Source organism: Poromitra crassiceps (assembly GCF_964638095.1).
Source record: "Poromitra crassiceps genome assembly, chromosome: 12".
NCBI classification, from domain to species: Eukaryota; Metazoa; Chordata; class Actinopteri; order Beryciformes; family Melamphaidae; genus Poromitra; species Poromitra crassiceps.
Window position 1 is genome coordinate 4,279,849 of NC_139632.1, and position 15,162 is coordinate 4,295,010.

The 15,162-nt window shown below is 41.1% G+C and overlaps 1 protein-coding gene across 1 annotated transcript; it reads left to right on the forward strand.

The window, feature by feature from the left end:
• Window positions 1-734: 734 nt before the first annotated feature.
• On the forward strand, window positions 735-14,831 carry LOC310786994 (dual specificity protein phosphatase 22-B-like; the record flags this gene model as incomplete). Its single annotated transcript, XM_083648317.1, has 7 exons — window positions 735-820; window positions 1,015-1,048; window positions 3,429-3,511; window positions 10,534-10,583; window positions 11,404-11,478; window positions 13,619-13,790; window positions 14,685-14,831. Exons 1-7 carry the CDS (start codon window positions 800-802, stop codon window positions 14,829-14,831), a joined length of 582 nt encoding a protein of 193 aa, XP_083504443.1. The 5' UTR covers window positions 735-799.
• Window positions 14,832-15,162: the final 331 nt, after the last annotated feature.

Genomic DNA, 15,162 nt, shown 5'->3' on the forward strand with positions numbered 1-15,162 from the left:
TCTCTGTGGCCTTCGTCACCATGTAGGATGCTGATTTGATCACTCGTGTGAGTGGTTTTATTTATTTTTTTAAATCTTGACGTATTTGATCTATTTTATTGTGTTGCTTATGTTTTTATGTATTTGACATATTTGTATCTATTTTATTGTGTTGTTTATTTTTCTTCTGTACAGCACTTAGGTCCTCTGTGGTTGTTTTAAAGCGCTTTATAAATAAAGTTGGATTGGATTGGATTTGGAAATGGGCATTTATTCCATGACATGTATTTGACACCTTATATGGTATAAGATGGCTGTCTGGTAGCCAATGGGCTGTATTGACCCTCTCTCTCCGTTGTTGGATCTGTCCTCTGCGTGGAGCGGAGTGGCCCTCAACCATCCTTGTCTGGGTGGACTTGGTATGTGCCTGACTGTCCACGCCACGGTCCCATGACCTACGGCGGCTCTAAATATAGGCTGATCCAACCGCTAAGGTCACATTACGTCATCCATCCCCAACCGTATCCTCAATCAACTCACACTCACTCAGGCCGCGTGCTGCGGACTTGTCGAGAGCTTTATGGCACCTTAAAAAAAGTCTCTGGAGGAGGCTTGGAGACGGTGAGCCGAGACACACGAGCTAGTGACAGATCCTCTCTGCCTGTTGAGAGGGGCCTGACGGGAGCGCTGGATCAGGCTGTTCTATACAGTTTGAGGAGCAACTTGAAGAACTTGTCTACTGGAAAATGGCCAAAACGGAGCTCACAAACTGGTGAACTGTACTCAACTTGATGTGCTTTGCCTGAGATCTTTGGTGGACATGGGTAATGGAATCAACAAGGTACAGTTTCATAATTTATCAGATGGAATTGTATCTCTATACACTAAAGGGTGATCATATTTGCATCTGTTTGTTTGCAGCATTAAAGATGAAATTCAACCACTCAAACAAACCCCATTAGCTACTGTAATTTCCTTCTACATTCCAATTCTACTTTGATGACCTCTGCATCTCAATTTCTACTCCACTTTCAGGTCCTGCCGGATCTTTACCTGGGGAACTTCAAAGGTAAATGGTCTTAACTCTGTGTGTCGTTTGTGTATAGGATTGATTTATCATCAGGAAAACGTGTAATTGAGTGTTGAGGAGATGATGCACTCTCTCTCTTCTTAGGTAGGTAATGTTGCTGCTACTAATATTCTTTATATTTTATATTCGAGATATATTTTTATTTATTTTTTACCTACCTATTTATGCGAGCTCAAATAGTCCTGGACTCTTATTACTTTTAAGTTCATGTACGTGTCTTCTACTACTTTTAAGTACATTGTACGTGTCTTTACTACTTTTAAGTACATTGTACAGATCCCTTGAGGTGTGTTTTTACTTTACTTTTATCCTGTGTTTACTTGATCCATTTCTGCTGGAAAACTGCTGCACATGCTCCATGTTTGTTTTAATTTGTCCATGTTTTTGTTTTTTCATGTATTCGCTATGCTTTTTATATCTGCTTGCACACAAATTGCCCTTCTGGGACAAATAATAAACTTGAATCTTTTCAGTTCTTCATAGGGAGGGAGGGGCGTGTGGTGAGATGGTACACTGAGCTCAGTTTCTCTAGAGTGGAGAAATAATATTGAAGAAGATGATTGAAATGGTATTTTTGGATGTCAAATGAATGGAAGGATTTTTTTTGCCGCCTGTGTGCGCGCGTGGGTGTGGGTGTCATGTCTTTGTCAGCCGTTGGAGAAGATCAATACATTTCAGGGGTTGCTGTGTGGTGCAGAGTGGGAGGGAATGCCCCCGGAGCACGGGGGTGTCCCTTATGCGAGCTATATATATTCCACATATTTCCAAATAACAGCAGATCAGTGATTAGGTTTCTGTGCGTACAGGAAGTGGAGACTGCACAGGTAATGTTTGAAAGCAACAAGATGCATTATTGTAAAAAAATGTAGCCTTCGGGGAATCGTTGCCCAAAAGGTAATCGTGGTTCTTTTAGCCATTACCTTTCATGCTATCCAGATGGTTCAACAGCGAAACCCGATGTTATACAATGTCCCTACTACGGAGTTATTTACCGTAGTGTTTTATTAGCAGTGTTGGGGGTAACTCATTACATAAGTAACATATTACATGTAATATATTACTTTTAGCAGTAATATATAACTTATTACTTATAGGATTTCAGTAATATTATACCAGTTACTTTGTCAAGTAACTCAAGTTACAAATTGAGTTCAAACGGTTTTTTTAATCAAAGCACATATTTTAAATAAAGATACAATCATTTCCTAATCAATCGGTCTGTTTTTATGCAAATAACCACTACAGATGACAATAACAAAAGAAAATAATAACATTTAGAATTTTGGATTGTTTACACTGACTTCAAGGCGGTTGACATTATTTTTCGGGATGGTTCCGGGGCGGCGATGTCATTCTGCTGCTGCTGTTGTTTTGGTTAAAGTAATGCAAAAGTAGTGTAATAAGTAACGAGTTACTCTACACAGAAAGTAATATTGTAAAGTAACGTATTACTCTCAAATGAAAGTAACTAGTAATATGTAGTATATTACATTTTGAAAGTAACTTGCCCAACACTGTTTATTAATACAGCAGCCAGACAGTGTAAAGATGTACGAGGAACAGCTTGGCAGTGTATGGTGACAGAAATAGTGTTCGTCTGAAAGCCAGTTCTCTGTCACCAGCTTTAATGGGATATCAGCACCTCGAGGGCCATGAAGAATATTCACCTCACAAAAACAACATGTGCTGCATTATCTAACATAAGAATGAATGAATGAATTACATAATCTGATTGTATTTCCTCTGCTGGTATTTTAACTAAGCATTCATATCGTATACATTAGCGTTCAGATACTGTATAATGCATTTTCCCATTATGTTGCAGGCTTTGATTTATATCTTACACTTTATATGAATTTATGATTATGATGATGATGATTATTATTATTGTTATTATTATTATTTTAGTTGACAAGCGGGGTCATTTGGAATACCGGTAAGCCTAACTCCTTTCCAGTATTGACAACAGCTTTAGATTGGTGCATATCAGACCTACTATGCAAGATCAAAGCATGCTTGCAAAGCATGAGAAAAAAGCCCTATAGGCACATCTGTCCTAGGTAGAAACATTTGGCTTCCTTTTAAGGAACAAAATTTGATTAGAACATGTACTGTTTCTTGCTTTTGGGCCAAGCTGTTGGACTGTTTTAGAAACACTGGTTTTCCGGTTTTTCTTTCAGTTCAAAACAAGAGCAAACTTATGAAGCTATAGGGTCATATTTGCTTGGGAGAGATTTGGGGAGGGGGGGGTTGTTGTTGTTGGGTAGAAAACACCTTATTTAGGAGGGACCTACGTGGGGTGATTTGTGATTGGCGGCAGAGGAATATTTGTGATTTCTCCGTTCGCTTCAATCCGCAGATGCGCGAGACAGGGAGCTACTGGCACGGCACAACATCACCCGCATCCTGTCCATCCATGACACCGCTGCACCTATCCTGGAGGTGAGCGGAGCTGTGTGTGTTTGTGTGTGTGTGTGTGTGTGTGTGTGTGTGTGTGTCTGCCTACCGAACCCAACCTGACCTCGACACCCGTCCAGCCACACAATCCCCTGCCTGAATGTCCTGAACATCCAGGCTCATCACCAGTGTTACGAACCACCATGTCCCCCCTGTTTAGTGTTTATTATGAACCACTATCTCCCCCTGTTTAGTGTTTATTATGAACCACTATGTCCCCCCTGTTTAGTGTTTATTATGAACCACTGTGTCCCCCCTGTTTAGTGTTTATTATGAACCACTGTGTCCCCCTGTTTAGTGTTTATTATGAACCACTGTGTCCCCCCTGTTTAGTGTTTATAATGAACCACTGTGTCCCCCCTGTTTAGTGTTTATAATGAACCACCATGTCCCCCCTGTTTAGTGTTTATTATGAACCACTGTGTCCCCCCTGTTTAGTGTTTATTATGAACCACTGTGTCCCCCCTGTTTAGTGTTTATTATGAACCACCATGTCCTCCTGTTTAGTGTTTATTATGAACCACCATGTCCTCCTGTTTAGTGTTTATTATGAACCACTGTGTCCCCCCTGTTTAGTGTTTATTATGAACCACTGTGTCCCCCCTGTTTAGTGTTTATTATGAACCACTGTGTCCCCCCTGTTTAGTGTTTATTATGAACCACCATGTCCTCCTGTTTAGTGTTTATTATGAACCACCATGTCCTCCTGTTTAGTGTTTATTATGAACCACTGTGTCCCCCCTGTTTAGTGTTTATTATGAACCACCATGTCCTCCTGTTTAGTGTTTATTATGAACCACTGTGTCCCCCCTGTTTAGTGTTTATTATGAACCACTATGTCCCCCCTGTTTAGTGTTTATTATGAACCACCATGTCCCCCCTGTTTAGTGTTTATTATGAACCACCATGTCCCCCCTGTTTAGTGTTTATTATGAACCACCATGTCCCCCCTGTTTAGTGTTTATTATGAACCACCATGTCCCCCCTGTTTAGTGTTTATTATGAACCACCATGTCCTCCTGTTTAGTGTTTATTATGAACCACTGTGTCCCCCCTGTTTAGTGTTTATTATGAACCACCATGTCCTCCTGTTTAGTGTTTATTATGAACCACTGTGTCCCCCCTGTTTAGTGTTTATTATGAACCACTATGTCCCCCCTGTTTAGTGTTTATTATGAACCACCATGTCCCCCCTGTTTAGTGTTTATTATGAACCACCATGTCCCCCCTGTTTAGTGTTTATTATGAACCACCATGTCCCCCCTGTTTAGTGTTTATTATGAACCACCATGTCCCCCCTGTTTAGTGTTTATTATGAACCACCATGTCCTCCTGTTTAGTGTTTATTATGAACCACTGTGTCCCCCCTGTTTAGTGTTTATTATGAACCACTATGTCCCCCCTGTTTAGTGTTTATTATTAAACACTATGTCCCTCCTGTTTAGTGTTTATTATGAACCACCATGTCCTCCTGTTTAGTGTTTATTATGAACCACTATGTCCCCCCTGTTTAGTGTTTATTATGAACCACTGTGTCCCCCCTGTTTAGTGTTTATTATGAACCACCATGTCCCCCCTGTTTAGTGTTTATTATGAACCACCATGTCCCCCCTGTTTAGTGTTTATTATGAACCACCATGTCCTCCTGTTTAGTGTTTATTATGAAACACCATGTCCCCCCTGTTTAGTGTTTATTATGAACCACTATGTCCCCCCTGTTTAGTGTTTATTATGAACCACTGTGTCCCCCTGTTTAGTGTTTATAATGAACCACTATGTCCCCCTGTTTAGTGTTTATTATGAACCACCATGTCCCCCCTGTTTAGTGTTTATTATGAACCACTGTGTCCCCCTGTTTAGTGTTTATTATGAACCACTGTGTCCCCCTGTTTAGTGTTTATTATGAACCACTGTGTCCCCCTGTTTAGTGTTTATAATGAACCACTATCTCCCCCTGTTTAGTGTTTATTATGAACCACTATGTCCCCCCTGTTTAGTGTTTATTATGAACCACTATGTCCCCCCTGTTTAGTGTTTATTATGAACCACTGTGTCCCCCCTGTTTAGTGTTTATTATGAACCACTATGTCCCCCCTGTTTAGTGTTTATTATGAACCACTGTGTCCCCCCTGTTTAGTGTTTATTATGAACCACTGTGTCCCCCCTGTTTAGTGTTTATTATGAACCACTGTGTCCCCCCTGTTTAGTGTTTATTATGAACCACCATGTCCCCCCTGTTTAGTGTTTATTATGAACCACCATGTCCCCCTGTTTAGTGTTTATTATGAAACACCATGTCCCCCCTGTTTAGTGTTTATTATGAACCACTGTGTCCCCCTGTTTAGTGTTTATAATGAACCACCATGTCCCCCCTGTTTAGTGTTTATTATGAACCACTATCTCCCCCTGTTTAGTGTTTATTATGAACCACTATGTCCCCCTGTTTAGTGTTTATTATGAACCACTGTGTCCCCCCTGTTTAGTGTTTATTATGAACCACTGTGTCCCCCCTGTTTAGTGTTTATTATGAACCACTGTGTCCCCCCTGTTTAGTGTTTATTATGAACCACCATGTCCCCCCTGTTTAGTGTTTATTATGAACCACCATGTCCCCCTGTTTAGTGTTTATTATGAAACACCATGTCCCCCCTGTTTAGTGTTTATTATGAACCACTATGTCCCCCCTGTTTAGTGTTTATTATGAACCACCATGTCCCCCCTGTTTAGTGTTTATTATGAACCACCATGTCCCCCTGTTTAGTGTTTATTATGAAACACCATGTCCCCCCTGTTTAGTGTTTATTATGAACCACTATGTCCCCCCTGTTTAGTGTTTATTATGAACCACTGTGTCCCCCTGTTTAGTGTTTATTATGAACCACCATGTCCCCCCTGTTTAGTGTTTATTATGAACCACTGTGTCCCCCTGTTTAGTGTTTATTATGAACCACCATGTCCCCCCTGTTTAGTGTTTATTATGAACCACTATGTCCCCCTGTTTAGTGTTTATTATGAACCACTATGTCTCCCCTGTTTAGTGTTTATAATGAACCACTATGTCCCCCTGTTTAGTGTTTATTATGAAGCACCATGTCCCCCCTGTTTAGTGTTTATAATGAACCACTATGTCCCCCTGTTTAGTGTTTATTATGAACCACTATGTCCCCCCTGTTTAGTGTTTATTATGAACCACTGTGTCCCCCTGTTTAGTGTTTATTATGAACCACTATGTCCCCCCTGTTTAGTGTTTATTATGAACCACTGTGTCCCCGCTGTTTAGTGTTTATTATGAACCACCATGTCCCCCTGTTTAGTGTTTATTATGAACCACTGTGTCCCCCTGTTTAGTGTTTATTATGAACCACTATGTCCCCCCTGTTTAGTGTTTATTATGAACCACTGTGTCCCCCCTGTTTAGTGTTTATTATTAACCACTGTGTCCCCGCTGTTTAGTGTTTATTATGAACCACCGTGTACACCCGGTTTAGTGTTTATTATGAACCACTGTGTCCCCCTGTTTAGTGTTTATTATGAACCACTATGTCCCCCTGTTTAGTGTTTATTATGAACCACTGTGTCCCCCTGTTTAGTGTTTATAATGAACCACTATGTCCCCCTGTTTAGTGTTTATTATGAACCACTGTGTCCCCCTGTTTAGTGTTTATAATGAACCACTATGTCCCCCCTGTTTAGTGTTTATTATGAACCACTATGTCCTCCTGTTTAGTGTTTATTATGAACCACTGTGTCCCCCTGTTTAGTGTTTATTATGAACCACTGTGTCCCCCTGTTTAGTGTTTATTATGAGCCACCGTGTCCCCCTGTTTAGTGTTTATTATGAAACACTATGTCCCCCTGTTTAGTGTTTATTATGAACCACCATGTCCCCCCTGTTTAGTGTTTATTATGAACCACTATGTCCCCCCTGTTTAGTGTTTATTATGAACCACTGTGTCCCCCCTGTTTAGTGTTTATTATGAAACACTATGTCCCCCCTGTTTAGTGTTTATTATGAACCACCATGTCCCCCCTGTTTAGTGTTTATTATTAAACACTATGTCCCTCCTGTTTAGTGTTTATTATGAACCACCGTGTCCCCCCTGTTTAGTGTTTATTATGAAAGGTCAGTGGAAGGATGGCTGGTGTCCAGAGACTGTCCTCTGTCTTCTCCATCGACTTGATGACCTTGGCCTTTACCAGAGGAATAATCTTCTAGCTCTCGTCAGTCTTACTCAAGAGATCTATTACAGTACGAGTTGTCACTCTAGAAGCTAGGAATAGAATAGGTCATATACTAGGTAATATGAAATATACTTGAATAAAGTAATATACTTGACATTATTATAGGCTGTTTTTAGACACCGTCGATAAGCTGCTGAAGTAGATAACTGGAGTTGATGTGAAAGTCAGACTTTCTGATTTGCTATTTTGAATGGAAAGTCCTTCTGACTTGTATCAGTCACAAGACTGGGAATTCACCAATGTTCACCTGCTAACCAAGGCTCTCTGGTTGATTGTGTAGAATCCCATTGAAAACGTGCTGCTATTTTCACTTAAAAATGTACATTAAGTTACCAAGAAGATGTCGTCAAATGGAGCTTCTGTACAGTCGAGCTTTAGATGTTGCGATTTGTGTATGAAAGAGCGGGAAAGGTGTGTTTCTTGTGTTTATGTGTGAAGCAGACAGACGTTTTCAGTTTTCACTTGGTACACACTACAGTTCTGCATTTTTATACAATTTGCTAAAACTGTGATATGTAGTTTTTTTTTTTAAAGGAAGTATGCATAATGTAAGTGTCCTGAACACATAAAATGTGTAAATGGTCCTACTCTCCCAACACAGTCACAACAGAAACACCTTCTGGACCAGCAGTTCACCTTACTGAAACTTTTGGATTTAATATGTAATAATCCATTCATCTGATTTTGGATTATGTTCATGTTCATCGGATTTTCCTCTACCTGCTTCGCTGTTTGACTTCTTGAATTCCGCCGAGTTCTTCGATGTCCGCTTTCACAACTTTCACCTTTTCTTGGTTGAAAGCAAACCTGAAAAACATGCCGAGATTTCTGTACACTTTCTCCATCCATGGGAGAGCGTCAGTGTTTTCACAACCATTACTCTGATGAGAAACAGCAACTTTGTCTCCAGTATCACTACCCAGACTGGTCAACCACCAAGATGTTTACAAAGGTTTTGGCCTCAAATTATGTAAAAGCCTACAGACACTCGTTACGCGATGCACCTCCATTCATTAAGCGCCTCATTTCTTCTATCGCTGCGTCTGGATCGTCATTAAGGGCCGTTAATAGTACAGCGATTTATGACGGTCGCCACCGACCATGATTATAGAATATCATGTCCAATGGACATCGACATCGATAAAAGAATATGATTATGGTCCGTGGCGACCATCATAAATCACTGTACTATAAACTGCCCTTATAGGATAGGACTACCGGTATACAGTATATTTTTCAATATTAGTTATTAATTATATAATCAGTATAATGTCATATAGGCCTAATATCAGTTATGGATTATAAATCTAATGACAGTATGTACAGTGGCAGCAATCTTCCGTCGGTACTCCCAGCCGAAGGCCCCTTCGGTTTGGGCTGAACTTTGTCACACCATAAGGGACATTGCTTTAGAGAAACTAATGATATCTATAGTGTTTATTAAGAGGTTGAATTGTTTTACGGTATGTTCAGTTTAAGTATGTTCAGTTACGTTTCTGTCTGATCTTTGTTTATGGATCTTGGCTGGCAGCCGGCTGGCCACGCATCAGTTTGAAAGATTGCTGCGTTTGTATGACACAGCTTTTTTTTTTAGAGTGCATTGGCAGAATGATGACTCAGCTCTATTTTACCAGTGTGGGCTAATGGCCAGATGGATGCTTTATTTGCATAACGAACAGTCAACCTTGTGACTGATGGATTTCTTGGAAGAAAGCGTGGTGAAGAAAGTGTGGTGGTTCCTGGTTCCTGAGAGACGAAGGTCTGCTTTACAGCCGCCAAGCCTCTATGGACGTCACGGACGTTTTTCAATTCAATTCAAAAAACTGTATTAGTCCCGCAAGGGGGCAATTTAAGGCATGAATACGGCAAACAAGCTGTACTTTGTACACATCCAAAAACAAGAAACAAGGACAATACATGACACTGATAAAGCAAGGATCCCTGATTACAATGTATCTTATACGTGACATCAGTTCACATCACAGTGATCATTCGGTAAATATGAATGGACAATAAAACATCATTAAATGCACTGTGCATTTAGCCACAACTTCCAATTCATTGCATACAGTCAGAGATTTGTTTGATACGTCTGGATTGGATCCTACAGATAGTATCACTGTGATGATGAGCAGTGAGAGTGAATGCCCATAGATATAAGATGTATCTGTCATGGTGGTTAGTTAGTATAGCGCTGTGTGCATGTACTGTATGTTGGTATCTGCCGGGTGATGTGAATGTAAGCTGACCTCAGCGTGTCCCAGAGGTGCTCAGGGGCTTTCGCAGAGGTGCAGTCATACCAGGACACGGTGGTTTCTGTCCACTGGGGGCTATGCGTTTAGCCTAGCATCAGCTGCCAGGTGCACATTGAAAAAACACACAGGCATACATTCAAAATGTGTTCTGTCATGACCTCCCCACTAAGCTACAGAAACACAGGGGGGCGGGGCTTCCTCCCCACTAAGTTGGAGAAACAGAGGGGGCGGGGCAAGGCTTTTGGGGCCGTCCCTTCTGAGGTGAAACAGGAAGCAGGTAGACCCTCACATGCTTCAGGTGGATGACCTCAGTGACCTGCCATGATAAAGACCCCCTCCAAACTGTTCTGCTACAGTATTATATACTCGCTCTGGACTTTGTTCATGTCCCACACCAACAAGCACTGCACAATACAATAACATTAGTAAGATGTATTTTTGCTACAGCGACGGTGTTTTTTTTTGTGTGATACTAAACTACTCCCCCCCCCCCCCTTCTTCTCCCCATAGGACATGACATACCTTTGTATATCTGCTGCTGATCACTCTAAGCAAAACCTGTGAGTATCCTGTGTGTACAGATTCACTGCATGCCCACAGTAGCCTAATGTTGAAAGCTTTTTCAGTATGTTTGATTTATATATATTTATTTATTTATGTGTGTGTGTATGTATATATATATATATATGTATATGTATACACATATATATATGTATATACACACATATGTATATGTGTATATTATACACATATACATATGTGTATATATATACATATATATAATATATATTTATACAACAGGTAGTTCCGGCCGGGCAATTTGATTGGACAAGAGGGATCCTACCAGTGCCAATATTTCAATTATAATGCACTGGCGCTTCACTGTGTGTAGATCACTCCGCTTCACAGCTGCCCTAATCAACAAAACGCTTCACAGCTGTAGAGTAGACAGTAGTAAAGTAGACAGCCTGCAGTTAATTAGGTTGATTAGGCTACATTTTCGGCAAAGCAGAAAGCTGAGGGAACTATTTTTGTTGGCGGAGGAATAAATAGAGAAATCATATATTTTCTCAGCTTTTTGTCATTTTTTTAATCAGCTTTGTTTAATAGAACTGTTGTATAAAAGCAATATCACACTCGAGGTCGTGCGGTTGTTGTCTAATATCGGCAGTGCTGTGATTATCTTCGGCACTCGGCCTCGTGCCTACGACCGAGTCACAGCAATGCCGATATTAGCCAACAACCGCACTCCCTCTCGTGTGATATTGCTTAAATATATACACATATATATGTATACACATATATATGTATATATACACATATATATATTTATGTATATGCATATATATATATGTATATTTATATATGTCGTGTCATCAGGATTCAGTACTTCAGAGACAGCATCACCTTTATCCATGAGTCCCGCATGAGAGGGAATGGCTGCCTTGTCCACTGGTGAGTGAAAAGACATCTAAAGCCCCTAGTGGTCAGTTTCTTCCTCTTTACTCATCCCAGCAGGTCAATAGACCCTTCTCACGGGGGCCATTTTGTGTCGAGAAGCCAGGGTAAACACAGGTGCAAGCAAAACACTAATGAGGGTTTCCAACTTCCATGATTGGAATTTGGAAACCCTCATTAGTGTTTTGCTTGCACCTGTGTTTACCCTGGCTTCTCGACACAAAATGGCCCCCGTGAGAAGGGTCTATTGTAGCTACTATGTGCTATATCTAAAAAGCATGTGTGCAAAAAAAAACAATTCTCTATTTTCATTGGTTAAACAAGCAAGGACTTCCACTTGAGTGTTGAACATTTATTTTTCCACACACACAAATATCCTACATCCTGTATCTATGACAGGATATGTCCTGTATTTTGCACGTGATATTGAGATGATTCTTTTGGTCTACTTACTGTAGATGCATGTAGAGATGGAACGATATGAAAATTTCATATCACGATTATAGTGACCAAAATTATCTCGGTTATCAGTATTATCACGGTTTGTTAAAATGTGCTGAACATTTTCAAAAAGTACTAATACACTCACAGAAATCATTTCACCAAGTTTTATATTAAAAAAGGAGACCCAAAAAGATTGATACACTCACTGAAATAATTTCTCCAAGGCTTCGAGTTTGCATGGGAGACAGAGACGGTTGCAACTTTGGTTGATGATGGACAGTATTTACCATGTTTTTCAAAGCACTGTAATCATGGTAACACGGTTTTAATGATAACGAAAATTTTAAGCGGTACAGTTATCATAATGGATTTGATCACGGTTATCATTAAAACCGGTTATCGTTCCATCCCTAGCTGCATGGTTTAGATTTTTGCATACACGCTTCAGCAAAATGTAGGAACCTCTGATGCCAGGGATGCATTACTAAACTCTGTTTACCCACCTTTTTATTTGCACAGTTTATCAACCCTTTTAACACAAATCTTTGTGATGTAAACTCATAGTTATGTATGTATGGTATGAAACTGTGAGTTGTATGAGGATAGGTTGTTTTAAAGAAAAATAAAATAATGTTGAAAATATATGACCACTAGGGTTTCTGTTTCTTCCACCAAAATGTGTGCAAATCTTTTGTTTCACACTTGTGTGGCAAACAGCAGTGATTGAACAGCCATCTAATCAAGTTGAAGCTGAGCCTTTGACCACTCTCACATCAAACATGCAGAAGCAGGATTTAGCCTTTAAAGGGACAGCTCACCCTAAAATCCAAAATACATATTTTTCCTCTCACCTGTAGTACTATTTATCCATCAAGATTGTTTTGGGATAGTTGTCTGGATTTTGGAGATATTGGCTGTAGAGATGTCTGCCTTCTCACCAATACAATGGAACTGTCTGGATGGCACTCGGCTTGTGGTGCTCAAAGCGCCAAAAAAAATAAAAATGTAAAAACTCAACAGCAAATGTCTCTTTCCAGAAATCATGACCCATTTACTCTAGATCATCCACAGATCTTGTTGTGAGCAGTTTCATGTAAGAACTGTTTTCTTTAGACCGAAATACAACCACTAGCTGCTAGCTAGTTCACACATCAAAGTGGCAGCAGCTAGAGCAGCAGCTAGCTATTGGGTGTAGTTCAGTCAAAGATAGTTCCTACATAAAACTGCTCACAACAAGTCTGTGGATTATCTTGAGTAACTGGGTCATGATTTCTGGAAAGAGACATTGCTGTTGAGTTTATCAAATGTATTTTGTTTTGGTGCTTTGAGCACCACAAGCCAAGTGCCATCCAGTTCCATTGTATTGGAGAGAAGGCAAACATCATCTCTATGCCTGATATCTCCAAAACCCAGAATACTAACACAAAACAATCTAGATGGATAAATAGCACTACAAGCGAGGGGGAAATATGTATTTTGGATTTTAGGGTGAGCTGTCCCTTTAATAACCATCATTCCAGGAAAAAAGCAAAGTAGAAGTTAAAAAAGAAAAAGACGCAGAAGTAGAACTCAAATACTTCTACTCACACAAAGCCGAGAAAAGAGCCTCCTATACGGTGTGTGATGATGCCATGGTGGCGTGTGCTGTGTTCAGTGTGTGTGATGATGCCATGGTGGCGTGTGCTGTGTTCAGTGTGGCAGGAGTGTCGCGCAGTGTCACCCTGGTGGTGGCCTACATCATGACGGTGACGGGCCGCGGCTGGGTGGAGTCTCTGGCGGCTGTGAGGGCAGCCAGGCCGTGCGCCGGCCCCAACCTGGGCTTCCTGCGGCAGCTGGAGGAGTTTGAAAACACAGAACTCACACAGGTGAGTGACATCAGAGGACCTTCTCACTCTGTTCCTGATCGATCGCCTGTCTCTCAGCTGAAGACTTCCTCTGACTCGTACAATTCTTCAAATCTCTATGAGTTGTCTTTATTTTAATACGACTGGGCTTTTGTTTTTCCCACGGCGCTGCGCTGGCCACAGGCCCGCCGGGGTCAGAAGATGACAAAGTCACTCACTCATGGATGATTTGTGAGCCTAGGGAACAGGGGCCATAGGGATAAGAAGGTGATAGAGTCAGGATTCGAGGGGTGGGTAGCGGGAGTATCTAGGGGGATATGGGTGGTGGGTGGCGCAAGTAGGGGGGAGAGGGAAAAGGGGCCTTAGCTATTCACCTTTTTCCAGGACTTACATTTCCCATGATTCTCAGCGGTAGCCGATTGTCAACTTCCTGTTTATTTATTTTTTTCACTAGCAAGGAGGTGCGCGCCGCTGTCAAAGAGTGGGAACGTTTGGCTTATTTGATCCAAAATGGCTAAAAATATTAACGTTGTGTGGTTGCATAGCGGAGATATTTTACAAAAACGAGGTGAATGTCACTGGTACTGTATGGGCTTATTTTAGACGAAATTGCTAAAAAGTAGTATGTGTTTGCATCGTGGCCACTTTTACTTTGAAGGCTAAACGTCCAAACCGGAACTCCTATATTTGGTCATTGAACGGAGCTTTAGTGGTCTCTCTCTTTCAAGATTCATGGATGTGGGTGGTGGGAGCGGGCGTGCATGGTGCCATAGGCTAAATGGCCACACCACTGCACCGTGGAATAAAAAAGTTTAAAAAATAAAGGTTTTCCGCTTGTTAATATGATCTCTCTGCTCTCCTCCAGTATAGAGCCTGGTGGAAGCTTGTTAATATGATCTCTCTGCTCTCCTCCAGTATAGAGCCTGGTGGAAGGACCAGTACGGGAAGAACTCCTTTGATGATGAGGAGGAGATCCTATCCCTTCTGACCGGGAAGTCCCGGGGCAACAGCAACGCCATGGCAACCAGCATCACTTCCCCACTGGCCACGAGTGGCACTTGACTTGACCTTCATCAGAAGGTCTGCCTGCCAGCCCTTCCTTTGGTCATCTCTAACATACGCCGGTCCATTAGTGCTGTCCATCAGCCAGAGCAGCCAATCACTGAGACCTAGAGCATGGCTGTGGGAGGGGCTACTGCTGCCTTCACCATCAACCTATTTAGAGCAGCAACTATCAATGGCCCTGGAGAGAACAGCACACTTGTCAAGAGGAGCAGATCATGTATGGATATATATTGTTGAGTATGAAGGGGGATGGATTATGTATGGATATATATTGTTGAGTATGAAGGGGGATGGATTATGTATGGATATATATTGTTGAGTATGAAGG